The 26,688-nt window shown below is 39.1% G+C and overlaps 2 protein-coding genes across 5 annotated transcripts in view; one reads left to right on the top strand and one right to left on the bottom strand.

Moving 5' to 3' along the window:
• The window catches only part of mtor (mechanistic target of rapamycin kinase), a 283,244-nt gene extending 262,164 nt beyond the window's left edge, over positions 1-21,080 (bottom strand). For 3 of the 4 annotated variants that reach the window (XM_080215404.1, XM_080215406.1, XM_080215407.1), the window contains exons 1-2: positions 20,985-21,080; positions 958-1,111 (exon numbers count right to left, since the gene is read on the bottom strand). In XM_080215404.1, the coding sequence (XP_080071530.1) occupies positions 958-1,077 (120 nt within the window). In that variant the 5' untranslated portion in view covers positions 1,078-1,111; positions 20,985-21,080. The remainder of the gene's footprint in view (positions 1-957; positions 1,112-20,984) is intronic. The other variant, XM_080215405.1, reaches the window with a different exon arrangement.
• A 302-nt stretch (positions 21,081-21,382) lies between these two features.
• Positions 21,383-26,451, top strand: ubiad1 (UbiA prenyltransferase domain containing 1). Its single transcript, XM_080215061.1, has 2 exons — positions 21,383-22,000; positions 24,458-26,451. The coding sequence occupies exons 1-2, from the start codon at positions 21,493-21,495 to the stop codon at positions 24,940-24,942; spliced, it is 993 nt and encodes a 330-aa protein (XP_080071187.1). The 5' UTR covers positions 21,383-21,492; the 3' UTR covers positions 24,943-26,451.
• The last annotated feature ends 237 nt before the right edge of the window (positions 26,452-26,688 follow it).

Raw genomic sequence — 26,688 nt, 5'->3', positions numbered from 1 at the left:
TGGGTTTCCTCTGGGCCTTCTGGTTTCTTCCCATAGTCCAAAAGACATGTTGGTTAGATGGATTGGCCATGATAAATTGTCCCTCAGTGTACTCGAAGAGGAGCCGGAGTGCGGCGGCTAGGGGATTTTCACAGTAACTTCATTGCAGTGTTAATGTAAGCCCGCTTGTGACACCAATAAATAAACTAAACTAATAAAGGAAATACTTTTAAAAATTGATGCAGCACATGACAAACGTGTGTCTACAGATCCAGAACACCGCTGTATACATTTAAAGTTATATTGTAGAAACAAACTGTGGTTAGAAAACCACAGTCTAGTCTATCTGCCTGGTCTCAGTATATCGTAATCATAATACAACAGGTTGTTTGACCCAATCACTCTCTGAAGATACTTGTCCTTCACTTGTGCAGTAGACCTAATTCAATTTATATTTAGTCCTAATATCCCTTTATTTCAACCAATAAGCTAGCCTACGCTTAAACGTTCCAGTGTAATTCATCACAAGATAGTGGCTAATGAATGCAGTTGTTCAATGACTAACTAATAGCATTTAGTTTACATTTTACTCAATTGTTAAATTAGATTTTCACATAAATAGAACGAGATAGGAGATCCGGGGCAAAAAGCAGATTGGATATTGGTAGCACAACACAAAACACGAGGACAGAAGAGACTTTAACTCTTTCACAATCAAACGTGTCAAAGATGATACAGTCATGTAAACCCACAAAAGCGAAATAGCTTTACACTTCAAAACAAAAAGCAAATTACATCCAACAAAACTAATATACTCATTAGCTTTCAATGCAGGACCGAAACGTTCTTATTATATTAAATCAGTTCAGTGTTGAATGCCCAATCAACACAGTGAGCAGTTGCAAATATGCACAATAAGTAGAATTATCCAAAAAAAGAGGGCTTTTGACCAGCCTTATTTTTATTAACTGACTATACCTCGCGAAGTTCAGTAGTAACATAGTGTTGCAGGTCCTTAGCGGCTTTAGCCCGGGTCTCTTCGCTGCGACTCTTCAACCCACTGACAAACTGCTGAAGGACAGATCCTACCCCTGACATGGCGTAATCTAAATAACTGCAGATTCTGCAGATACTTCAAAAGAGAAACATGAATCAGTTATTGTGAAAACTTTGTTGAAAGCATCACGATATTAGTCTATTGATAAGATTTAAAAGATAGCACTATTGCAGCTAAACATGTGATTGATTTTAACTCAGGCTGAAAAATCGTCAATTTTAGAAAATATTCAGGCTGGAGGACCATTAGGATATAACTTCCATAAAATTTGACAGCTGAAAATATATTTTCTCCAAATTTTCTTGCACAATACTGCAGCTCTGTGTTGCATTGTAAAATATGGTAGAAAACAAATCATATTCTTCTCCACAGGAGGAATACAAGTCTCTTGCACAAAAACTGGAGTGCAGTGGTGACAATAACATAGCACCATCACCAATATTAATGTATTCTTTCACTTTTTATTCACCCATGGTATGTGGATATCACTGGCAAGCCCAGCATTTATTGCCCATCCCTAATTGCTCTTGAGAAGGTAATGGCACGCTGCCTTGAATTGCTAAAGTCTGTATGGTGTATGTACACTCACTGTGCTGTTTGGGAGGGAGTTCCAGAATCAATCAGGACAAAATAAGCATTGTTTCATTATACACTGGGATAGTTAGGAATGCTGAGTCATAATGCATTTCCAAATTGTGAATTTTTGATTCCCCCTGCTAAATTTATGTTTCCCCTTTCCCCATGCCATACAGCAAAGGTAACAATTTACTTCCCAAAAATAAATATCCCACCCCATTCCATTGTTCTTATTTTGATTTGCAGGAGTATCTCATTCTCTGTACTATATTGCTGGCAACCACTACGTTAATTAAATGTACATATACTTAAATAATTTTTCTCATTAAAATGTATGCAACATCAGGAGCAGTGTTTCTATTCCAAGATTCTCAGCCTGAGTACATGACATAAACATTGAAGTACAACTTATTTATAAGCCAAAAATATTTAAATGCAATGTAAATGAATCCTTTACATTTCAGTGAAGTGGCAAAGAACTAAAGAGAACAAGTTTTGTTTTTCTGATTGCCCTATAATGAGCCAAGATCACAGCAAGTTGGCTCCAAACTGGGCTCCAGTTACATCCTGGAGGATTAACCACAGCATGAACAAAACTTATTTACTGTTAACAAACCAAGGGTCACTGCTTCTGAATGTATCGATGACTAAGATGGTAAATCACTGGCTGCAGATATTTTTCCCATTCTGGGGCAGCTTTCCAGCCTTAGCTCTCCTCTACACCTTTGTGTTGGAGGCCACTACTTAATTATTTTATTCAATTATTTATTTACTATAAAAAAGGTACTTACTAAGCTTATGACAAAATCAAGCACTATTTTAAACATTAGGGAAATAGATCTTGACCATTTGCCAGGTATTCACCGGATACTTATCAATAGCTCACTTCTTCCCTCAAGTACAGTTGAAACCAATTCCTACAGGGTGAAGAGTTGTGACAAAATGGGTCACATTTCAAAAGCTTGATGGTCTATACCAACTTCCCCTGAGAAAAATATTCAGAAGAATCTGGGTACTTTCACGAAGAAGAACAAGTTGCATTCTACAAAAAGAAATTTAGAACATGGAAGAATTATGACCAAGAAGAAAATGTCTAGAGATATAATGAAGAGCTCCAACTGAACATCTCACCCATACAGGGTGAATCACATAGATTCTGGGTGATTCTGAAGTTAAGCAGAAAACCTATTGGGATGGAGGCTGATACTAGTGCTGCTGTATCTTTAATTCCTGAGACTACACTTCAATAAAACCTGAAGCATCTTCTTTAAAACCAGCTGATGTGATTTTAAAGGACAAACATGGAAGACATCATGCCATTAAAAGATTACATCATGGTCAACACAGAGTTGAGTGGACAAACAGTGGAGTTGCCTCTCCACATGGTCCATCTAATTTTCCAGCTCTATTTGGGAGATCATGGTTGGAGAAGTTAAAGGGTAACTAGAAGGCTGGTCGATGCTAAAACAGACCTACGCTCTTCTGGATAAATACGAGAGTGTATTCGAAGAGAGTTCAAGTGAAACTCAAGGTAATGGTCAACCAAAATGTCTCAAAGCAAGAGCGGTGCTATAGGTCATTCATCCTAAAGGTCAAAGAAGAAGTAGTACGATTTATTAAACTAGTGTGTTAAAGTTGGTTGCAATGAGTGACTGAACAAGAAACCATCGTACTTGTCCTGTGATTTTAAAACAACCATAAGTCTGGTGTTGTATGCTAATCAATATTCACTTTGTTTAATAAAAGAACTGTTTACTGGATTATAGGTGTGGGGGTGGGAGGGGGCGGCGTTCAACTTTTACAAGCATATTCACAGATAAACATAGCTGCTGAATGTCAACACTTGCTTACCATCATTCCTCATTAAGGTTTTCTACATTATACAAGATTGAATTTGGAATGACATCCACATCAGTCCTACTCCAAAGATCAATGGATCAGATTTTAAGTGATCTCTCTGATGTATAATATTACCTGAATGATATTCTAATTACAAGCTCCAACGAACAGAAGCACTTGAATAATTTAGAAGCAACATTGGAATGTCTTAAAGCACATGGTTTGTGTATCAAGAAATGTGACTTTTTCCAGAAGTCAGTCCAGTATTTGGGTCACATTGCTGATTTTACATAAAGCATTAAAAAAGGTGGAACCTATTTTAGAAGCACCACAATTTAATAATTGAGGTTCTTGCTAGGATTCATAAATTATTGTGGCAAATTTGTTCCTAATTTAACTACATTACTAAAACCATTGCATAATTTAGCGTGTGTGAAACAATTGCGGGTCTGGACAACAGAATGTGACAAAGCATACAGTGGTGTCAAAGATGTTTTGCAGAATTCTAAAATATTGGTTTGTTTTAATCTGAAGCTTGTAATGCTTCACCATGTGGAGTTGGGGGCAGTCATTTCACATATTATAACTTTGGGAGAAGAATGACCAATAACTTGTGTTTTGTGTACTCTGTCTAGTGCTGAAACTATGTTCAGCTAGAAAAAGAAGGTTCCATCATTATTTATTTGGTCTTCGTTTCACATTTACTGACTGATCATCAACCTTTTACTATTTTGGACCGAACAAAATACCTTCATTAGCTGCTAGTCAATTGCAAATATGGTCAAGGATCTTATCTGCAACCTCCTACGATATAAAAGTATCGTCCAGAGTGTCATGCTAATGCATTACCTTTATCTACTGAGCAGATGCCGCCAACTAGTTTTGCCAATATTCTTTATTTTCATGCATACAACATTTGCCTGTCACAGCTTCTCAAGTTCAGAGACATACCAGAAAGGATCCTGTGATGGGGAAGGTGATGGTATTGAAAGGAACGATAGCTGAAATGCATAGTCCGCATCCTGATTTGAAACCATACGTGTCAAGAAAGCTTGAGTTGATCATCCAAGGTGGGTCTCTACTGTGGGAATCCGAGTGATTCATTCCCCTTAATCTGCGTGGAAGAGTTCTTGAAGAACTACATGAAGGACATCCTGGTATAATCTTGATGAAGGAATTAGCATGTAGTTATATTTCGTGGCCAGGTCTGGATTCTCAGCTTGGAGAAAGCAGGACAATGTCTCCTTTACGCCACTGGGAGTGGCCTAAAGTGCCATGGCAATAATTGCATGTAAATTGTGTTGGTCCAGTTGAGGGTTACATGTTTTTGATCATAAATGATGCACACGCAAAGTGGCCAGAAGTTCTATCATAAGAGGGTGGTGAGGGATTGGAATGCCCTGCCTGCTGCGGTTGTAAATGCGCCTAGTTTGGGGGCGTTTAAGAGATCCGTGGATAGGTTTATGGATGAAAAGGGATTGGTTTAGGTTAGAGGGTCATTGTTTTTTTAACTGGTCAGCGCAACATCGTGGGCCGAAGGGCCTGTTCTGCGCTGCAATGTTCTATGTTCTAAGATCAACTACAACTAAACAAATCATTGAAAAACTTGACAAAATCTTTGCAAGATTTGGTAAACCAGAACAGATTGTTAGTGTTAATGGTTCACAGCTCACTTCACAAGAGTTTGAGGATTATCTCAAAGTAAATGGTATTCCAGTTATAAAATCCACACTTTATCATCCATTAATCAATGGTTTAGCTGAACGATTCGTACAATCCTTGAAACATTCTTTAAAAGCTTTAGGAGAGCAAGATCCATTATCACATCATGTGAATAGCTTTTTGGCATCTTATAGAAATACTACTCATGATTCTACCATAGTTCAATAGAAAGTTGGGAACTAAGTTTGATTTATTATCCCCAGAAATTTCAGAGGTAGTAGGGTGTCAACAACAATCTCAAGCTGATAGACGAGAAGGGCAAATTGGGCAAAACAATGCTCCTTTCAACAAGGAGATCGAGCGTTAGTTCACAATTATGCCACAAGAAAGAAATGGGTACCAGCCATAGTTTTGGCAAAAACAAATCGAATTTCTTACACAGTTCAAACTGAAGATGAACTAGTTTGGCGATGCCATGCTGACCAATTGCTGTCATCTTGACATTATTTATCAGAGTCATTTCCAGAAGTACCAACTCCTTTAGTCCCTAATGTTGTCAGAACTACAATGGAAGACTTAGTTGAATCTGACTTGCCTGACAATTGTATCTTTGCTACTATACCATGTACAAATGGTGCAGAATTAGTTCCAAGAGAAAAAGTGTCTACTGAAGTTCCAAATTGTGTTTCTAGGGTCAAGAACAGCCAAATTCTAGAATGTTACATACAATCAAAAAAAGAATAGACATCCTCCTGATGAACTGTATAATGATTAATGGTGCATAGTACTGTGTTTTTGCTGTAATGACCACAAAAGGGGAGGGGATGTTGCAGTAAGAGTTGGCCACATGATTGATGGTGATGCAATTAGGGTGTTTCACAGGTTCCTGCCTTTGTTTCACTTTCTATTCTGTGTGCAACAGCTCATGTAATAAACATGTTGTTGTTATTTTGAAGTTACTTGTACAAATCACATCTTTTTCTTTTTAATACCCAAAACCCCTAACAGTTAGGACATCACACGTGCACTACAACAACTCACCACCACCACCCTCTGCTCCAACATCTGTTACTTACAAAGACAAGTGAAGCATGTTGTAGTTCTCCTCAACTTGCACATCATTCTGTCTCATGCATACATTGTCATATCTTCATCATCACTGTATTAGAACCTTGGAATTGTCCAATACCATTTTAAGATCTCCATTATCACATAAACTGTACCAGTTTAAATAGAAGCCTCACAATCAGCTTTCCAGAGCACCTAGTGTTGGGCAATAAATGTACCCACATCTCCTGAACAAATAAAAATATGATTATTTTAAAAATACACAAGAGTTTAGTATCTTGCAAAATATGTTTCTTTAATTCATTCAGGGTACAGTAATTTCATTAATCCTTTCCAATTTCTGGTGTTTCCATTCAATGACATACTTAAAATCACAATGACTCCACCAATCTGTTTTTAATTCATGTTTCATACATAGTTTTGTCATTGGTTCAGCTATAATTTACCCTTAAGGAGAATAGTATGCCAGTGCTCACAATCTAAACTCATAGAAGAAGAATATCACTTAACAGTTTCGATATTAAGTTCAACAACTTCGGATCATGACTACTGCCCCCATTTGTTCAAATGCCAGTTGTCATTCTATGACTTGTCCCAACAAGTTTTTCCCCTTTTCTCATTATCACCACCGTTTTAAATCCTTTTGGTGTCTCAGATTACTGCAGACCATCCTCCTCGTACCCTATCCCTGCCTCGGTAATTAATTAAATTCTGTTCCACCCCTATTTTTTCCAATTCTGATGAAAGGTCATTACCCAAAATCTCAATTCTATTTCTTTTTCCGCAGAGGCAGCCTGACCTGCTGAGTATTTCCAGCATTTTTTGTGTTATATCCAATTAATAGCCACAATGATATGATTCAGGAGAACTCATAAAACCATGTACCAGGTTAAAACTGATATATCCTACAGCACAAAAATATAAAAGGATATACACATGTTCTTACCCAAAATGTAAATGCAAGTTACTCATCTTTCCAGCAGTCATCTTCCAATCTCTTGCTGAGTTTAGTAAATGACAAGGAAACAAACTTAGGAAGTTCTTCGTATTTTCCAACGTCTCATGTCTGACTGTTTATGTTCAGCAAGATAGATGCCTACCCCAACCCTGCTGACATTCTGTCCTTTAAAGTAAAAGCCTTTCTCAATGCTCCGCCCCTATTAAAGATAACGCTATCAATTCAAAAGAAGTCTGGGCAAACTACATATCCTGTATAAACATCGTCACTGATACAAAGCTTATGTAGTTAAAGTTTTACCCTGAAGCAGGCTACTGAGACAATGAATAAAGAGATGTATTTTTGGGGGGAAAAAAGCCATGATGTAGTTTTAAATCACATGACATATTTTACAATCCAAATCGACCAGTAGTTCATGCAATCAATTTGATGCCATATTAAGTACACTGGCATCAATGGGCAGTCAAATTTATATTTTAAGTGGATATGTAGCATCATAAGAACTTAACAGCACAGGAGGCAGTTGTGCGTACTGGCTCTTCAAAAGAACAGTCCGGTTCAGCTTTATAGCTTTTCATTCATAATTGTGCAAATTCCTCAAGCAACTGTGCAACACAAATTATTTCTAAAGTCAACTTATATCAGCTTTTCCGCTACAGCACTCTGTCTCCCCTCCAGATCTACTGCCAATGATTTTGAATTTATGACCTCTACTTACAGAGCCACTCACCAACTATTCCAAATTTCCTAACATCTTGAAAACCCATGCTAGGTCACTTCTATTTCGAAGAGAACATGACTAACTTCCCAACCTCTCCTTAGAACTCATAATTCCCTCATTCCTGTTAACATTCTGTTAAACCTCCTCCATCACCTTTCTAAGTCTTTTTCAGCTTTCCTGAACTGTGACATCCAGAACTGTCCACAATACTCCAGATGAAGCAAACCAGTGATTTATAAAGTTAACATGATCTCCTTGCTTTTATATTCTATTTCTCATTTATAAACCTAAGTAACCCATGTTTTTAATTTCAAACGCCTTATAAAGTTGCTTTGTCCGCTACCTTTGACAATGTGTATATAGACATGAGTCTATGTACATTTTTCAAATCATGCGATTTACAGAATGTTGTCTTCTACTATTCATCCTTTAAAAGTGAACTCTATCTGCAATACTTCTAATTTTTCCATCTTGTCATTGTCGTAGACTTCAGTATGACAATGTTCATCATCACCTAGTTTCATATCATTTCTAAATTTTATATCTTAAGCTCTCTACATTGTTGAGAGAAAACTCAAAACAGATGAAGCTATAACTTATTCTTGGGATATTCCATTGCAAACCACATTCATTTTTAAAAAATCCATCCACCGACATAATTTGCTTCCTGTCACTGAACCAATTTTGCATCCATACTGCCACTTTTTCATTAATTCAATGTGATTTCCATTTTTGTAAGAAGCCTTCTGTATGGCAAATTCCTCCTACAGTCCATATATCAACAGCACTTCATTCATCAGCCGGCTGCTGCCTCAAAGGATTCAATCAAAATAATCTGAAACAATTTAACTTTAATGTTCTATTCTTGTTTTCTTTGATTAAGATGTGGACATGCCAGCGTTGGACTGGGGTAAGAACAGCAAGAGTCTCACAACTCCAAGTTAAGGTCCAACAGGTTTATTTGGCAGTACTAACTTCCAGATGCTCAAGCTCCTTCTTCAGGCGAGTGAGGACTTGTGTTCACAAACAGGGCATATAAAGACACAAACTCAATTTACATGATAATGGTTGGAATGCAAGTCTTTACAGGTAATTAAGTCTTAAAAGGTACAGACAATGCCAGTGGAGAGAGGGTTAAACACAGGTTAAAGAGATGTGTAGTGTCTCCAGTCAGGGCAGTTAGTGAGATTTTGCAAGCCCAGGCAAGTCATGGGGGTTACGAATCCAAGATCCCAGTTGAGGCCATCCTCATATGTGCAGAACTTGACTATCAGTTTCTGCTCAGCGATTCTGCGTTGTTGTGTCATGAAAGCCACCTTGGAGAATGCTTACCTGAAGATCACAGGCTGAATGCCCGTGACGGCTGGAGTTTCCCCGACTGGAAGGGAAAACCCCTGTCTGGTGATTGTTGAGCGGTGTTCATTCATTCATTGTCCTAGAGTCTGCCCAATGTACCATGCCTCAGGACATCCTTTCCTGCAGTGTACCAGGTAGACAATGTTGGCCGAGTCACAACAGTATGTACCATGTACCTGGTTGATGGTGCTCTCACGTGAGATGATGGCATCAATGATCTGGCACATCTTGCAGAGGTTGCTGTGACAGGGTTGTGTAATGTTGTGGTCACTGTTCTTCTGAATGCTGGGTAGTTTGCTGAAGACAATGGTCCATTTGAGGTTGTGCGGTTGTTTGAAGGCAAGAAGTGAGGGTGTGGGGATGGCCTTGGCAAGATGTTCATCTTCATCGATGACATGTTGAAGGCTCCAGGGAAGATGTCGTAGCTTCCCTGTTCCGGGGAAGTACTGGACGACGAAGGGTACTCTGTCCGTCGTGTCCTGTGGAGGTCAGTGCGATTTTTTTGCTGTGACACATCAGAACTGTTGATCGATGAATCGAATGCCATATCCTGTTCTTAGGACGGAAGTTGGAGAAGTGGAGCACCATGAGGTCATCCGTAGGGTTGCGGTAAAGAGAAGTGCTGAGGTGACCATCCTTGAAGGAGATGCACGTGTCCAAGAAGTTGTTACCGCAAGCCCACAAATAACCTCACAATGCTCCACTTCTCCAGCTTCCACCCTAAACACATTAAAGAAGCCATCCCCTACGGGCAAGCCCTCCATATACACAAGATTTGCTCAGATGAGGAGGATCACAACAGACATCTACAGACGCTGAAAGATGCCCTCATAAGAACAGGATACGGAATTCAATTTATCAATCGAAAGTTCCAAAGTGCTACAGCGAAAAACCGCACCGACATCCTCAGAAGACAAACATAGGACATGGCAGACAGAGGACCTTTCGACGGCCAGCACTTCCCCAGAGTGGAGAAGCTACAACATCATCTCCGGAGCCTTCAGTACCTCGTCAATGAAGATGAACATCTCGCCAAGGCCATCCCCACACTCCCACTTCTTGCCTTCAAACAACTGCACAACCTCAAACATTGTCCGCAGCAAACTATCCAGCCTTCAGGAGAACAGTTACCACAACATTACACAACCCTGCCACAGCAACTTCTGCAAGATGTGCCAAATCATTGATATGGATGCCATCATCTCACATGAGAACACCATCTACCAGTTAAATGGTATATACTCTTGTGACAGAGCCAACGTTGTCCACCTGATACGCTGCAGGGAAGGATGTCTCAAAGTATGATTCATTGGGGAGACCATGCAAATGCTACAACAACAAATGAACACCACTCAACAATCACCAGGCAGGAGTGTTCCCTTCCAGTCGGGGAACCCTTCAGCAGTAAGGGGCATTCAGCCTCTGATCTTCAGGTATGTTCAGGGTCTTCATTCTCCAAGGCAGCCTTCACAACACACAACACAGAATCGCTGAGCAGAAATTGTTAGCCAAGTTCTGCACAAAAGAGGATGGCCTCAACCGGGATCTTGGGCTCATGTCACATTATCTGTAACCCCCACAACTTGCCTGGGCTTGCAAAATCTCACTAACTACCCTGGCTGGAGACAATACACATCTCTTTAATGTGTGCTTAACCCACTCTCCAGTCACATTGTCTTGATTACCATGAAGACTCGCATTCCAACCATTATCTTGTAAACTGAGTTTATGTCTTTATATGCCCTGCTTGTGAACACAAGCCCTCACCCACCTGAAAAAGGAGCCTGATGCTCCGAAAGCTGGTGCTGCCAAATAAACCTGTTGAACTTTAACCTGGTGTTGTGAGAATTCTTACTCTCCTTGATTAACTCATACCTTTTCAAAAGAAAATTTATTTTACCACTGATAATGGTTTCCAATAACTTTCCCACCACCAGCGTGAGGTTGCTTGGCCTGTTTATCCTTTTCTCTGTTTTAAATTGCAGTATAACTTTTGCAAACCTCTATTTCTCGGCGTTACTTCTGTAGTCGATAAGAAGCGCATCTTCGTGAATTATTACAAACCTGTCCATAGCTTTCCTCTCCTCTTTTAGTGTAATTCTATTTACTTCATGAAGACAAATGCAAAGTACATTTTTAATACCCTTGCCAAATCCTTTGCCCCCCCATGAAAATTTTCCATTTGGATCTTTAATATGCTCAACTTTATTTCCAGCAAACCGCTTACACTTTCTGTAGAAGGATCATTTAGATCAAGACGGTAACACTGTTCCTCTCCACAGATGCTGCCAGACCCACTGAGTTTATCTGTTTTTATTTCAAATCTCCAACATCTGCAGTGTTTTGCTTTCACTTATACTTTATATGTTTATAAAATCTTTTAAGGACTTAATGTTGCCTGCTAATCATTTCTCAATTTTTTTGCTTCTCCTGTATTAGATTTTCAAAATATCATCAATAATTTCTGTAATCTCTCTGGTTATTAACTGAATCTTGTCATAAGTCACCTTTTCCTATTTTATATTCATTTTTATTTTCTTTGTTTGTTATCAAGAGTGTTAGATGTTGTACCTATTCCCTTCAAAGGAATATGTCTAGTTTCAATCTGAATTTACCCTCTCTTTATTGCCATCCATAGCTCCGTTACTGTTTAATCATTCAATTATCTTTTCCAATTTACATCTGCGAGTCCCTTCTGAACACATTAAAATTAGCTGTTCCCTAGTTAAGCAATTTTAACTTTGATATTTTCTGATCTCTTTCCATAATTACTTTAAAACACACTATGCCACGATGTGGCTATCTTATTGTTGCACACTCCACTTCCTCTATTTTGTTACCTAGAACTCAATCTTATGCTGTTTCCTTTCTTGATGGTTTGAAGACATTTTGACTGAGAAATGTCTTTGTGCACACATCAGAAATTGTTCTATTTCCCTATCCTTAGCGCTATGATTTTCCAAGTCAGTATTTGGGCAACTAAAGAACATAAGAAATAGAAGGAGGAGGAGGCCATTCAGCACCTTGAGCCTGTTCTGCCACTCAATAAGGTCATGGCTGATCTGATCATGGTAATTTAGCTGTCTGCTCCCCATAACCCTCTTGAAGATCAAAACTTAGCCCTGAACATATCCAATGACCAACATCCAATGGTGCCTAGGGTAGAAAATTTCAAAGATTAACAACCATCAGAGAATAAATTCCTCCTCATCTCCATCTTAAATGCGTCACTCTTTAGTTTGAAACTATACCCCCCAGCTCTAGATTCCACAACAAGGAAAGTATCCTCACCATCCACCCTGGTAAGGGCCCTCAGAATCTATGCCTCTAATTACTCTAAATTCTAAAAAGAGTATAAGGTCAATATTTTCTCATAAGGCAATTCCTTTATCCCAAGTATCAGCCTAACTAATATTCTCTGAACTACTTCCAGTGCAACTACAGCAAACTGTGTTATCTGGCACTCTACCAACCGGAATTCTCTGCTAGCCAGATTCTGATGTTCCCCCATAACAAATTATCACTTTACTAACCCGAAGCAATTATGAAGTTATACAGAACGTGTACCTATATACTGTATTACTTTATGATTTAATGTACTGAAGATTAAAAGTAAAAAGAATACTGTTCTTTACTTCCTGAGTACTTGCATATCAGTTCATGCTATAAGTATTTCATTAGTAAATAGAATTCTCCATTAACCAACATATTTGATTAACTGGCATCACCCATTTGTCACGCATGCCAGGTGAAGATTTTACTGTATATTCCTCCATAAGTGAGACCAAATCTGTATGCAGTACACTAGGTGTGGCCTCAACAACACTTTGTACAGTTGTAAAAAAACTTCCCTACTTTTATACTCTAATCCCCTTGTAATAACAGCCAACATTCCATTTGCCTATTATTATTGTACCTGCATATTAACTTTTCATGATCCGTATGGGAGGACACATTGATCTTTCTCTCTTGCAATATTCTGTAGTCTCTCTCCATTTAAATAATACTGTTTTCTTATTCTTCCTTCCAAAGTGCATAACCTCACAATTTCCCACATTATGCTCCATTTGCCAACTTTCTGTGCACTCACTGTTCATCAACATCCCTTTGCAAACTCTATCTTAAGCAGCAAGTACTGACAGACTATTCATGGGGAGGAAAAAGGGGAAAGGACCAAAAAAGAAATTTATGCACGGAGGCAGGGGGCATAGAGAAGATCTTAAAAATGAAAACTTTATATCTGTCTTTACCAAAGGAGATGGTGCTACCAGGTTATGCAGAAAGAGGAGGTAACTAATATAAGAGGTGGATTTGCAATTGATTAGGTGGTGGTATTGGATAGACGTCAGAACTTAAAAGTTGATAAACAACCAGGATCAGATGAGATTCATCCAAGGGTACTGAGGGAAGAGAGAGTGGAAACTGCAGAGGCACTGGCCATACCTTTTCAGTCTTTGATTCAAGGGTAGTGCCAAAAACTGGAGAATGGCAAATGTTATAATCTTGTTCAAAAAAGGGTTTAAAGATAAGCCCAGTAACTACAGGCCAGCCAATTTAACTCTAGCACTGTGGCAATTTCTAGAAAACAATAATTTGGGATCTTAAATAATAGTAAATATGGACTTGTTAAGCATAAATTGTGTTTAACTAACTTGTTTTAGTTCTATAAAGCAGTAACAAAGAGACTGATGAGGGAAACGCTGTTGATGTGGTGTACATGGACTTCCATAATGCATTTGATGCAATCCTACACATCAGGAATGTGAGTAAACTTATACTTCATGGAATAAAAAGGACAGTGGAAACTTGGATATAAAATTGGTTCGGTGATAGGAAACAAAGTAGTGGTTAATGAATGTTTTTTCAAACTGGAGCAAGATTTTGGTAGCACTCCCTCTGGGTCAGTGTTGGAATTGTGATTTTTCTGGGTACATATTAACAATCTAGACCTTGGTGCACAGGTCATAATTTTCTGAATTTGTGGATGATACAAAAGTTGGAAGCATTGGGAACTGTGGTGAGAATAGTATAGAATCTCAAAAGGACCAGGACAAGTGAGTGAAATGGGCAGACAAATGGCAGATAAATTTCAATCCAGAGAAGTGTGAACTGATTAATTTGGCTGGAAAAACAAGGAGGGACAATGTAGAGAGTTCTTAAAATTTATTTTGCAGGGTGTGGGCATTGCTGGTTAGGCCAGCATTTATTGCCCTTCAGAAGGTGGTGGTGAGCAGCCTTCTTGAACCGTTGCAGTCCCTGAAGTGCTGTTTGGGAGAAAATTCCAGGAATTTTGGCCCAGCAACAGTAAGGGAACGGTGATATATTTCCAAGTTAGGATGACTTGAGAGGAACCTCCAGGTGGTGGCATGCCCAGGTGATGGCTGCCCTTGACCTAGGTGGTAGTAATCGTGGGTTTGGAAGTGCTGCCTAAAGAACCTTAGTTCTTGTAGTGCATCTTTTGAATGGTATACATGGCTGCTACTGATCATCAGTGTTGGAGAGATTGAATACTTGTGGAAGGGATAGCAATCAAGCATGCTGCTTTGTCCAGAATGGTATCAAGTGTTGTTGGAGTCGCACTTATCCAGGCAAGTGGAGAGCATTCCATTAAACTCCTGACTTGTGCTTGGTATATAGTGGACAGGCTTTGAAGAGTCAGGAGATAGGTTACTCACCGCAGGATTCCTAGCCTTTGAACAGCTCTTCCAACCATAGTATTTGTATGGCTAGTTGGGTTCAGTTTTTGGTCAATGGTAACCTCCTGGATTTGATAGTGGGAATTCAGCAATGGGAGTGCCTTTGAATGTCATGGGGTAATGGGTAAATTCTCTCTTGTTAGAGATGACCATTGCCTGACACTTGTGTGGTGTAAATGTTACTTGCCACTTGTCAGCCCAAGCCTGACATTGTCTAGGTCTTGATACATTTGGGCATGAACTGCTTCAATATCTGAAGAGCCCTGAATGGTGCTGAACATTGCTCATCTGTGAACATCCCCACTTCTTACCTTATGATGGAAGGGAGGTCACTGATGGAGCAGCTAAAAATGGTTGGGCCTGAAGAACTCATGCAGTGATGTCCTGAAGCTGAGATGAATGATCTTCAAACACCACAACCATCTTCCTTTGTGCCAGGTACGACTCCAAACAGCAGAGCGTTTTCCCCTGATTCCCACTGACTGCAGTTTTGCTAGGGCTCCTTGATGCCATACTCGGTCAAATGCTGCTTTGATGTCAAGGGCAATCACTCTCGCCTCATCCCTAATATTCAGCTCGCCTGTCCATGTCTGAACCAAAGCTGGAATTAGGTCAGGAATTGAGTGACCCTGGTGGAACCCAAACAGAGCGTCCGTGAGCGGGTTATTGCTGTGTCAGTGCCACTTGATAGCACTATTGACCCCTTCCATCACTTTGCTGATGATCAAGAGCAAAATAATGGGGCAGTGATTGACAAAGGTAGACTGGTCCTGTTTCTTGTGTATAGGACATACCTGGGCAATTTTCCACATTACTGGGTAGATGCCAGTGTTGTAACTGCACTGGAACAATTTGGTTAGGGGCACAGCAAGTTCTGGAGCACACATCTTTAGATATATTGCTGGAATATTGCCAGGGCGCAAAGCCTTTGCAGCATCCAGTGCCTTCAGCTCTTTCTTGATATTACATGGAATGATCGATTTGGTTGAAGACTGACATCTGCGATGTTGGAGACCTCTGGAGGAGGGAGAGATGCTTCATCCTTGGCATTTTTGGCTGATGACTGTTGTGATCCGTTTAGCCTTTTGCACTGGTGTGCTGGGCTCCTCCTCCATTAAGGATGGGGATATTTGTGGACACTCATCCTTCAGCGAGTTGTTTAATTATCCACTTTTCATGTCTGGATGTGGCAGGACTGCAAAGCTTAGATCTGATCCGTTGGCTGTAGAACTTGTAATACAATGTGTTACTAGCAGAACAAAAATCAGCATTCTGTGAGAGCAAAGTTTAGATGCCCCAGAAGAGGTGGGGCAGGGGGGTGCATTGGGACAACAAAAATGTTTTTTTAAGAAGGTCTCAAAATGGAGCACAGAGTTCACAGCCTGAAGTTGTTAAACTCAACATTGAGTTTAGACTCTGTAAACTGCCCAAGACATTTTTGTCCAATTTCTCCTAGCTCAATTGTCCTAATTTTAATATACTTTTAACACCTCTGAAATTTGCTGACAAATTTGCTCACCTCACTCCTCTTCATTGTTTGCAGCTGTATAAAAATTAACTCTCCATTTAATAGCTACAGCTTTGTCCTAAGCTCAAGCCAAATGGATTCACTCTTAGAACCATGTAGTGAATGTTTACTATTTAGAACAGCAACATCAACTTTAATAATATAGGGCTGGAATGCCTTTTTTTCTTTTCACAGAATCCCTATAGTGCAGAAGGGGACATTTGGCCCATTGCACCAACTCTCTTTCCTTATCCCTGTAACCCCTTACATTTACCATGGCTAATTCACTTAACCTACAAATCTTGGGACACTGAGGGGCAATTTAGTAAATAACCTACACATCTTTGGACTGTGGGAAGAAACCCATACAAACACAGGGAGATTGTGCAAACTCCACATAAACAGTCACCCAAGGCCAGAATTGAACCTGGATTCCTGAGCTGTGAGGCAGCAGCGCTAACTACTGTGCCACCGAGCCACTCTTTCTCTATCATTCTTGAATACTTGGCAAACAGGAATATTATGAACTCATTCCTGGCCTTGTTTGTGCCATGTCTCTGTTAATCCAACAATGTCATAATCTCATGCAGCAATTTGCCTGCAGCTCACCAACCTTATTAGTTACACTGTGGACATTGACGTACAAACGACTTAATGCCTCCTTTGTAATTTACTTCAGTCTGGTCTCCGCGATCTAAAAATATTTCTAATTTTATGGTTGCCTTATGATCTAGTTCTTCCTTCTCTGTTATTTGCTGTCTTCCAAAATAATTTTAAATCCTCTCCACAGTACTCGTACATTTTAATATAATTTGAACTCATTATAGTACTGAAGTCCTAGACATATGAGATAAATGACAGGTAAGTTCCCAAAACATTTGATTGAAATCTAAGTAACAGCATATTTTACCACTAGCCACTTCTACAGAAGGGTTTACATGTTTCAGTGTAAATGACTTTCATTTCACTTTTATGTATGCCAAAGCATTGCATGATGCTTCCCAGATTAACAGACTGAAATCATTGTGATGAAAAAGGAGATATTGGGAGAGGTGGCTAAATATTTGCTCAAGGAGCTAGTACTTAAAGGAAGAGAGAAAAAAGGAGGTGGAGAGTTATGGGAAGGCAATTCTAGAATGTAGAACTGACAAAGTTGACCTCTTTTAAGGTCAAACCAAATAAACAAACTCAAATCAGGACAAAGTAAAAGGGTAGCTCCCCAAAAGGAAGGGGAACGGCCCGAACAAAAACAAAGTAACTGACAAAGTTGAAGATATGGCCAATAATGCTGGGGACAGGGATTTTGAAATACACAATATACTTGAGTTGGAGGACTAGAGCTAGTAAATGTTTCAGAGTTAGGGAAGGGCAAAGACAGGTAACAAGAATATGAGGATGCAAATTTTAAAAATCAAAGCACTTTTTAACTCTCTGTACCATCTGGTTCGCAAAGAAACCAACTGATATTCTGTCTCAAGTTTATTTCAGGTCACAATTTTAAGAAATTGATATTAAATCTAAACTTGCTGAATCATTAAAATGTATATCATATGTTAATAGTTGCACTAATTTCACTCCTTGTATTGTTTTCAAGTCTATTGTTCTATTTCTTACTGAATTCGGAATCTGTTGGTTTATCTGATGGATGCAGTCACAAAGTCTATGTTGACAGTACTAGATCCTAACCTTCCCACAAGCTAGTTATTTCTTAAATAACATGTAGCTGTTGATTGTCTTTATTCAAACTCATTAAATTTTCCAACACTGATTGCTATTTATGAATCATTTGCCTCATCACAAGGATGAATCAATAGAAATCACATATAAAGAATGAAAAAAACCTATTCAGTGTGATTTCCAAAACAGGAAGAAACACAGGCACTAATCAGGAGGCAAGTAAGAGAGAGGGATAAATATAGAGAGGACAAGGGAGAGATGGAAGGTGAAATCAAAGACAAAGGAAAAGAGAAAGCGAGAAGGAACAAGCATAAGAGAGGGAGAGATAAACAGCAAGGAGAAAAAAAGCAAGAGAGGCACACAAAAAGAAGTCTGCAAGACTCTTAAGGGCCTCCCAAAATGCAGCAGTAAATTGCACAAACAGCAATTAAATGAATAATCACTTCATATCTTTCTGCAGTTGTTTGCTAAAAAAAGGATGATTTTCAGAAGAGGCAATTTCACAATTCTTTGAATAGTGGAAGCCTTAGCATCTTCCTGAACGTGCAGATAAGGTCTTGCTCTAACAATTCATAAGAAAAGCACGTCCAGTTATGCAGCAGCCCTCAATGTTACACTACGTATCAGTCTAGTTTCTGCAATTTGAACTTACAACCTTCTATGCAATTTACTCACCCTAAAACTTTGAGGCATTTCTGATAATATGGATAAATTAAGAAAATTTCATTAACTTAGAACAATTATTTTATATTTCATTTTTTCACAAACTGCTTTTATGAGGTCTAACTGAAAACATGTCTTGCTTTTTTATAAATACAAGATAAACAATGCAAAAATAAATAAAATATTGCTTAAAATCTTCCAACAGTGCTCCCATTGCCTCAGTTTTAGAGCAATCATGGAAACAGTTAACAATCGATTGTTATGGGGTGCCTGCCTTATTAAACACATATATATATCTACACAGTATATTTATCCAGAAAGTTGGCTGTCTTTGCAAAGCTTTTTTCAATCAAACTAACAGTTTCCAGAAGTCAAGACATTTCCATCATATTAGATTTTTAGCTAAACATATTGCAACAGTAGTTCCACTTTAAAAATGCATCATTATCTGTGAAGGACTTTGTTATATTCTTTTGTTGTGAAGGATGCTGTATAAATGCATGTCTTTCTTTATGCACATGAAGTGTGTTATGAAAAAGCAAGTTTACAATAATGTATATGGTCTTAAAACTAGTAACAGCTCCTTCAATATAATTAATCAGTATAATAAATAAGCCAGTCCATCCCTCAGATTCATTGTATGCATGAATTAATTTACTCATCCATTACAGTAGCAAAAGAAATTTAAAAATGTAATAAGAAAGAAACTAATGACTGTGAATAATATTTAAAGAAACATGATTGTATTGATGTAAATGGTTAGTGAGCAATAACCTACCAAAGTTTGGAAGATGCGTTATAATGCCATACTCAAAATACTCTAGAGGGTGGATATCTGGCAATGATTACATAGTCAAAGATGGTATCTATCCAGCAATTAACAATTCATCACTTTCTCATAGCTGCGGGGAAATCTTTCTGGTTTATAAGAATCCTGTAGAAAAATGTTTTCCTGGTTGCATTACGTGCATGCCCTTCCATACGACACAGCATCAGAACAAATATGCTTCTGAGCAATGCCTGCTTTACTCCAATTCAGATAGTTGATTAAATTCATTTATGGGTGAACATAATCAAAATTTACAAAGTAAAAATGATATGACTTTAACTTACAGTCAGACAGAAAAGAAAATAAGATAACCAAGGATACTGGAACCGGTTTGAGAAAAGTCACTTAAAGAAATGCCAGGAACAGTTGAGGCAAAAATAGTCACCATCATGAGAAAAGTAAAAGCAATCTGATGACTGAATCACCTGGTTCCACAGACCAATCAGATTGATGTAAAAATAATTGGTCATATACAAATCGCACAATTCCTACAGACCCAAGAAGCTGCTATAACAAATAATGGTCATATCGTCTGCCAACTGATCAGGCCCTCACAAAACAACACTGACCAAATGGGCCAATCAAAATGACAAGAAACAATATACAATCATACAATGTCTTTGTAAAATGTTCCAAGGCACTTCATGGGGACCTTATCAAATAACATTTGACATTGAGTTACATAAGGAAATGTTAGGAAAGTGAATGCAGAACATTTTAAGAAACATCTTAAAGCAATGCTTCAATAAAGACAAGTTTTACAAATATCCATACGCCAGCGTGATTGCAATTTTTTCTGCTTTCCACATTAACCTCACAAATCCACTTTGTGGGCAGAGAAAAGAGCTTTTTGCAAGTACACTCATTTGCAAGAGTATAAATTTAGTGGCTTTTGCCTTTATTTAAAGATAAACTGTAGGACGGGGACTTGGAAATTAATGTTTAAAACCAGCTTACATGCTTGAAAAATATACAAAATTTAGAATAACAAGCTTGATGAGGCGAATTAGTATAAAAAGCATTTTGAATTTCTGGTGTGTGAACTGAACACTAAGAAAGTGGGCCTTCATCTTTATCAAGTTGTAGTATATTTCCCCCACTGCTGTGAAACACATGATCTACCCTGAGAACACCCAGCAACTAGTCTTGATATCAGCCTTTTTGTTATACTCTACTACTGGACTTACCCTGGAAAGTTCTTCTTAGCTAATAATCAATCAGAGATACTGCCTCACAATGAATTATAAATAACAATAAATCCCAAACTTTATCAAACCTGGGAGATAACATACACCACACAGCTCATAATTTGGATTTAAAATACTTTTTAATAGCCTTACCGCATTATTTGTTTCATTTAAATAATCACAATTCATTACAATCCATGGATACTTACGCTCTTACCGTTTCACTGTAAATAAATCATATATTCTTCACTTCAAAGCAAATTTACTATTCTACTTCATATAAGCTGCCATATTGAAAGGAAGCAAAACGACCTACAGGCTCTGCGGCCAATAACTGACACCAGTAGGAGCCAATCGAGGAGCTCATCAGTACCTAGAGGGCGGATCGAAGTTGATTGACAGCAGAAAAAACCAATAGAGGGGCACAAGAGGCAGGCCAATGTGACGTAAGAAGAGGGACTGGCTGGAGGTCAAGTTGTAGTGAGGACTGCGCATGCGGCTTGGCGCGAGGGAACTCCGTTACGATCGCGCTGATGTTGTGATGACCTGTCGACTGTGCGCATGCGCATGGCGACGGGGTCTGTTCTCGGGCACGTCACTGCGCGTGCGCGTTGGACATGAGGTCGTGACTTTCGGGTGATGGTGGCGTCCAGGTGGGTGACAGTTCGGCCGCTCCCTTTTACCTCGGCTTAGTGGCTGCTAAGGCAGCGCAAGAGGATGACTGAGAATGGGGCTGTAAAGCAGATGGACGTGGATGCTGAGTCCAGGGCACACGGCCCAGTGGCGGACAGTGAGGGGGTGCCGGGTCTCGGCAAGAGCCTGAAGCACAAGTGCGCCGCTTACGTTTTGGCACTGCGGCCCTGGAGCTTCAGCGCCTCGCTCACGCCGGTGGCCCTGGGCACGACGCTGGCCTACAAGAACATGGGCGAATTGGACCTGACCATCTCGCTGCTGGCCGCCCTGGCCGTGCTTGCCGTCCATGGCGCCGGTAACCTGGTCAACACCTACTATGACTTCAGCCGGGGAATCGACCACAAGAAGAGCGACGACCGCACTCTAGTGGACCGGATCCTGGAGCCACAGGACGTGGTGCGGTTCGGGGCCTGTCTCTACACCCTGGGCTGCCTCTGCGCCTCTTCCCTTTACTACTTGTGCAAACTGAAACTCGAGCACCTAGCCCTCATCTTCTTCGGGGGCCTGTCCAGTTCCTTCCTGTACACTGGAGGTAAGTGAGGAGGGGAAAAGGCATGGTAGCACAAGTGGTTTTAGCACTGCTGTTTCACAGTTCCAGGGTCCTGGGTTCTATTCCCTACTCGGGTCACTGTCTGTGTGGAGTTTGCACATTCTCCTCATGTCTGTGTGGGTTTTCTCCACATACCCCAGAGTACTCGTTCCAAAGATGTGTGGGTTAGGTTGATTGGCCATGCTAAGAAATTCCTCTTTAGTATCCAGGGATGCGTAGGTTAGAGGGATTAGTGGATATGATATATATATGGGGGTAGGGCCTGGGTGGGATTGTGTTTGGTGCAGACTTGATGGGCCGAATGGCCTCTTTCTGTAGGGTTCTATGATTCTATGAAAAGTTTGAATTTAAAAGTTATTTATTAGGTTTACATTAACCCTACAATGAAGTTACTGTGAAAATCCCTGAGTTGCCACACTCCGGTGCCTGTTCAGGTGCACTGAGGGAGAATTTAGCATGGCCAATCCACTTAACCAGCACCTCTTTGGACTGTGGGATGAAACTGGAACACTTAAAGGAAACCCACACAGACATGGGGAGAATGTGCAGATTCCGCACAGGTAGTGATCCAAGCTGGGTATGGAACCCTGGCCTTGCTTCTGAGGCAGCAGTGCTAACCACTGTGCTGCCCCCTGGACATGTAGGTTGTCTTTATTTCAGTTTAAAGATGTCTTTCAACTCCACTAGTTTGTATTTTATCATTGTTTTGCTTCTTGTAAATTACCTCAACACTGTTTTCCTGACAGCCATTAAACAAATAGTTTTAAGAACTTGTGCTAATGATTCTTAAAAGAAACCTACACTTATTAACTCAGATTTCAAGAAATTTGAAAGCTGGGAATAAAAATCACATAGGTAAGTTAGTATCATGCAGAAAAGAATGATTTTCATGAATTGAATCCACTATTTCGAAAGAGGCTGTGCATGCCCAAGGCTTGGTTACTTCCTCTCTGTTTTGATTTTAAACTTCCTTATATCACTTAGATATTTCTGTTACCTACTGCCATGGAGGGAAGTGAGTTTGTGGCTGAAATATTTTTACAGTTACAAGGTAACAAATTGTGTTCTTCAGTATTTATGCTTTTAACTAAAAGATAGATTCAAGATTGTGGAAACTTAACATTTAGGTGGCTAAAAGCTATTCTGGAAAATAGGATGGGGAAAAAAGGAGGGGGATGGTTGTATTGATCAACTATTTCATTCTGAAAAAGGATGGATTCAAGACGGTCTTCTTTATTCATGTGTGGAACATTTGCATCACTCACTGGCCAGCATTTATTGTTCATCCCTAATTGCCCTTGGAGGGCAGTTGAGAGTCAACCAGATTGCTGTGGTGCTGGAGTCACATGTAAGCAGAGCAGATAAGGATGGTAAATTTCCTTCCCTAAAGGATATTCGTGAACCAACTGAGTTTTTACAACAATTCACAATGATTTCATGGTCATTCTTAATTCCTGGTATGTTTTATTGAATTCAAATTCCACCATCTGCCCTGGTGGGATTCAAACCTGGGCCCCTAGAACGTTAATTGAGTTTCTGATTTAATAGTCTAGCAATAATATCACTGGGCCATCGTCCCTGTGATTAGGATTGAGAAGCAACATGCTTCATATAGGGAGACAAGATACGAGCAAATTTGCAGGGAAATTACAAAAAGATTCAAGAACCACAAGGCTGTCATAATAGTGAACTTCAATTGTCTTAATATAGATTAGGATAGTAATTGTGCCAACAGCAAAAGGTACGCGGTATTGATAGGACCAATGTTTTCTTTTTGCATACTATACTTCAAAATATGCATAGTGCCATTTCAATGTTTGAGAACTTGGGGATACAGTAACCAATGAGGATGGTCGCAAGAGACTCCAGAAGGATGTGTTTTGATGAAATTGGCTGATTCTTGGCAGACACCATTTAATGCACAGAAGTGTGAAGTGACACCTTTCCTCAGTCTTCTTACCAAAATATAACATCAAGTAAGTGGGAAGCAAGAATAGAAAAAAAACCTAGGAGCGTATGTATACAAATCTTTGAAGGTTCTAGGACAAGCTGAGAACGCTCTTTAAAAGTACATGGGATTCTTGGCTTTTATTAATCAAGGAATAGGGAACAAAAGCAGGGAATTATGTTAAGCCTTTCTTTGTAAAATAAGACCTCAGCCAAGGTATTGTGCGTTGTGCAACATCAGGAAAGAGCAAGCTAGGCCAGAGAAGAACCAGGACGTGACCATGTTCTAAGAGCAGTATTGGAAACTCGATGGGAGGAGGAATGACAGTGGCAGTCGGAACTACAGTGAACAGAGATGCCCAAGGTAGCCTGTCAAGTATTTTGAGCCCGTTTTGTTTTTAAATACTATCTGATTGTGCCAGAGATATTGTATTCATACATATGAGTGTGTATAAAATGTTTTCTAAGCCTTGTCTCCTTTTGGTCCCACAGGTATTGGATTTAAGTACTTTGCTCTTGGTGATATCATCATTCTGATCACCTTTGGACCATTAGCTGTGATGTTTGCCTACTCTGTTCAAGTCGGTTACTTGGCCATTTCACCATTACTTTATGCAATTCCTTTAGCACTCAATACAGAAGCCATCTTGCACAGTAACAATACCAGAGACATGGAGTCTGATAAGCAGGCTGGGATAGTTACCTTTGCCATCATTATTGGGCCAACATTATCTTATGTTGTGTACAATATGTTGATATTCGTACCCTACGTGATATTTTGTATATTAGCAACACGGTATACAATCAGCCTCGCTTTACCACTTTTGACTGTACCTTTGGCCTTTTCACTTGAGCGACAGTTTCGAAGCCAGAATTATGCCAAAATTCCTCAGGTGACTGCAAAGCTGAATCTTTTGCTGGGATTGTTCTATGTTTTTGCCATTTTGTTAGCGCCACCTGGAAGATTACCAAATTAATAACAACACAGACTCCATTTCAAGTCCAAATCGAAACCTGTTTTTTCACTTTGAAGTCTAAGAGCAATCAACTGTTCCAATTAAGTCACTATTCCTGTCAAAATGACAAACTTTTGTTTTTCAAACTACTACTCCTTCCACTGCCTACCAAAAAAGTTTGAGAGAATTGGTTGGTGCACACTGTGCTTTTTAAACAAATGCATTCAACCCTTGGTTCTGGCACCAGGAAAACAATCTGATACGATTTGAAAAATTAAGCAGTGACCTATTTTTAAGTGCTGCCAAATGATGGAAACATATGTCACAAGTGCATTTAAACTCAAAATTACACTGCATTTTTTAGTCACTGTACCTAAGCATTGGTATTGCTCTTTTTAACTAGATTTAAAATACGTATATATTTAATCATGGACAATAGAAATTTGGATTGTATACCCAATTTTTACATCATAACTTTAAATATTAAAAGGTTAGAGAAGGACAGTCATGGTTTGAAACATGTACTTGTGATATAATTTCTCTTTGATATCCTATATAATAAATATGGCCACAGTTGTCATGAACAGATTAGTGTCTGGCAGCACCAACATGTGAATTTGTAGCACATGTACATATATGCTCAGAAAATCGGTCCTAATAAGTCATTTCAAAGATTAATTTGAGAACTTCAGTGTTACTTTTTTTTGCTCTTGCGGTTGTTTGAACTTCTTAATTGTAATTGTATTTCAGTGCTATCTTCTGTTATAAGCGTTCATGAAGATTGATATTCATTATTTAAAGTTGATAATGCTTAATTGAACTTTAATGCTGTAATGCATAAATTGGCGCTAAAGTGTAGATTGCAAGGCAGGGCAGTTATTTTGCGAGTTGGAAATGAAAACTTAGTGGGATGGAATATTTAGTAATTTTCCTTTCATAAAATATTTCAAATGAATGTGCACTTTTTTCTAAAGGGAATAAATGGATTCTTGTTTGATTTTTACTCAATTCATTGTTAATTTAAATAGTGACATCTTTGGCAGCAGGGCAATAGGCAGATTGGCAGTTTTTGCAGTGCTGCACTTGATTAAATGGTGGAGGGGGAGGAAAGCTTTCTGTAGATGAAGCATATTGGCTTTCACAATGAAAGTATTGAATTATGCTGTTGTCTTAATTCAAATGTGGAGAAAAAAGTATTAACATTGTTAGTACTTTCTCCCCTCAAAACCCCTTTAAAAGCAAACAGCTTTTCCTACTTTGCAGGAAATGAAGATATTTGGTTGGGACCATTGGAAGTCTGGATGTTCACTTGTATTGAGTATTGCATTTCAGAACTTTGTTCTGTTTATATGCTTTGGCTATAATTAATTTTAAACTTCTTTCCCTCCATTTGGACACTTACAACTGCAGGACACTCTTACATTGGAGCATCAGTGAATGGCTCCATGAGAACCTGTGGAAATCAGCATCCTTTCCATCCTGAGGTAATTTTTTGTGCTCAAAGTGGCATATTTCATGGAGAGACTGGAAATACTATTGTTATCAAGTAAAGGGTCACGTTTACCATGTTCTCTTAAATGCAGTGTTTTTTTTTATTGGAATAATTCAAAATTGGAGATATCCATTTTCCATTGTTAAAAGTTGATTAGTAATTATTTGAACATATAAAATGCTACAGGTGTGCATGTTAAGATGATTTTTTTTGATTCAAGGAGCTGTAGCTAAGGATCAGCATCCCCTGTACCTATGAATAGGTTCCTGATTCAT

This window comes from Carcharhinus amblyrhynchos, chromosome 30, assembly GCF_965287045.1.
Source record: "Carcharhinus amblyrhynchos chromosome 30, sCarAmb.v2.hapA, whole genome shotgun sequence".
NCBI classification, from domain to species: Eukaryota; Metazoa; Chordata; class Chondrichthyes; order Carcharhiniformes; family Carcharhinidae; genus Carcharhinus; species Carcharhinus amblyrhynchos.
The sequence above is the reverse complement of the archived record's forward strand: the minus strand, read 5'-3'. Positions and strand labels throughout refer to the sequence as shown.

Bases quoted from the DNA above. Each gene is read 5' to 3' on its own strand.
- ubiad1 (XM_080215061.1), top strand. From the start codon at position 21,493: ATGACTGAGAATGGGGCTGTAAAGCAGATGGACGTGGATGCTGAGTCC. The intron at 22,001-24,457 runs GTAAGTGAGGAG...TTGGTCCCACAG, and splicing joins TTCCTTCCTGTACACTGGAG to GTATTGGATTTAAGTACTTT.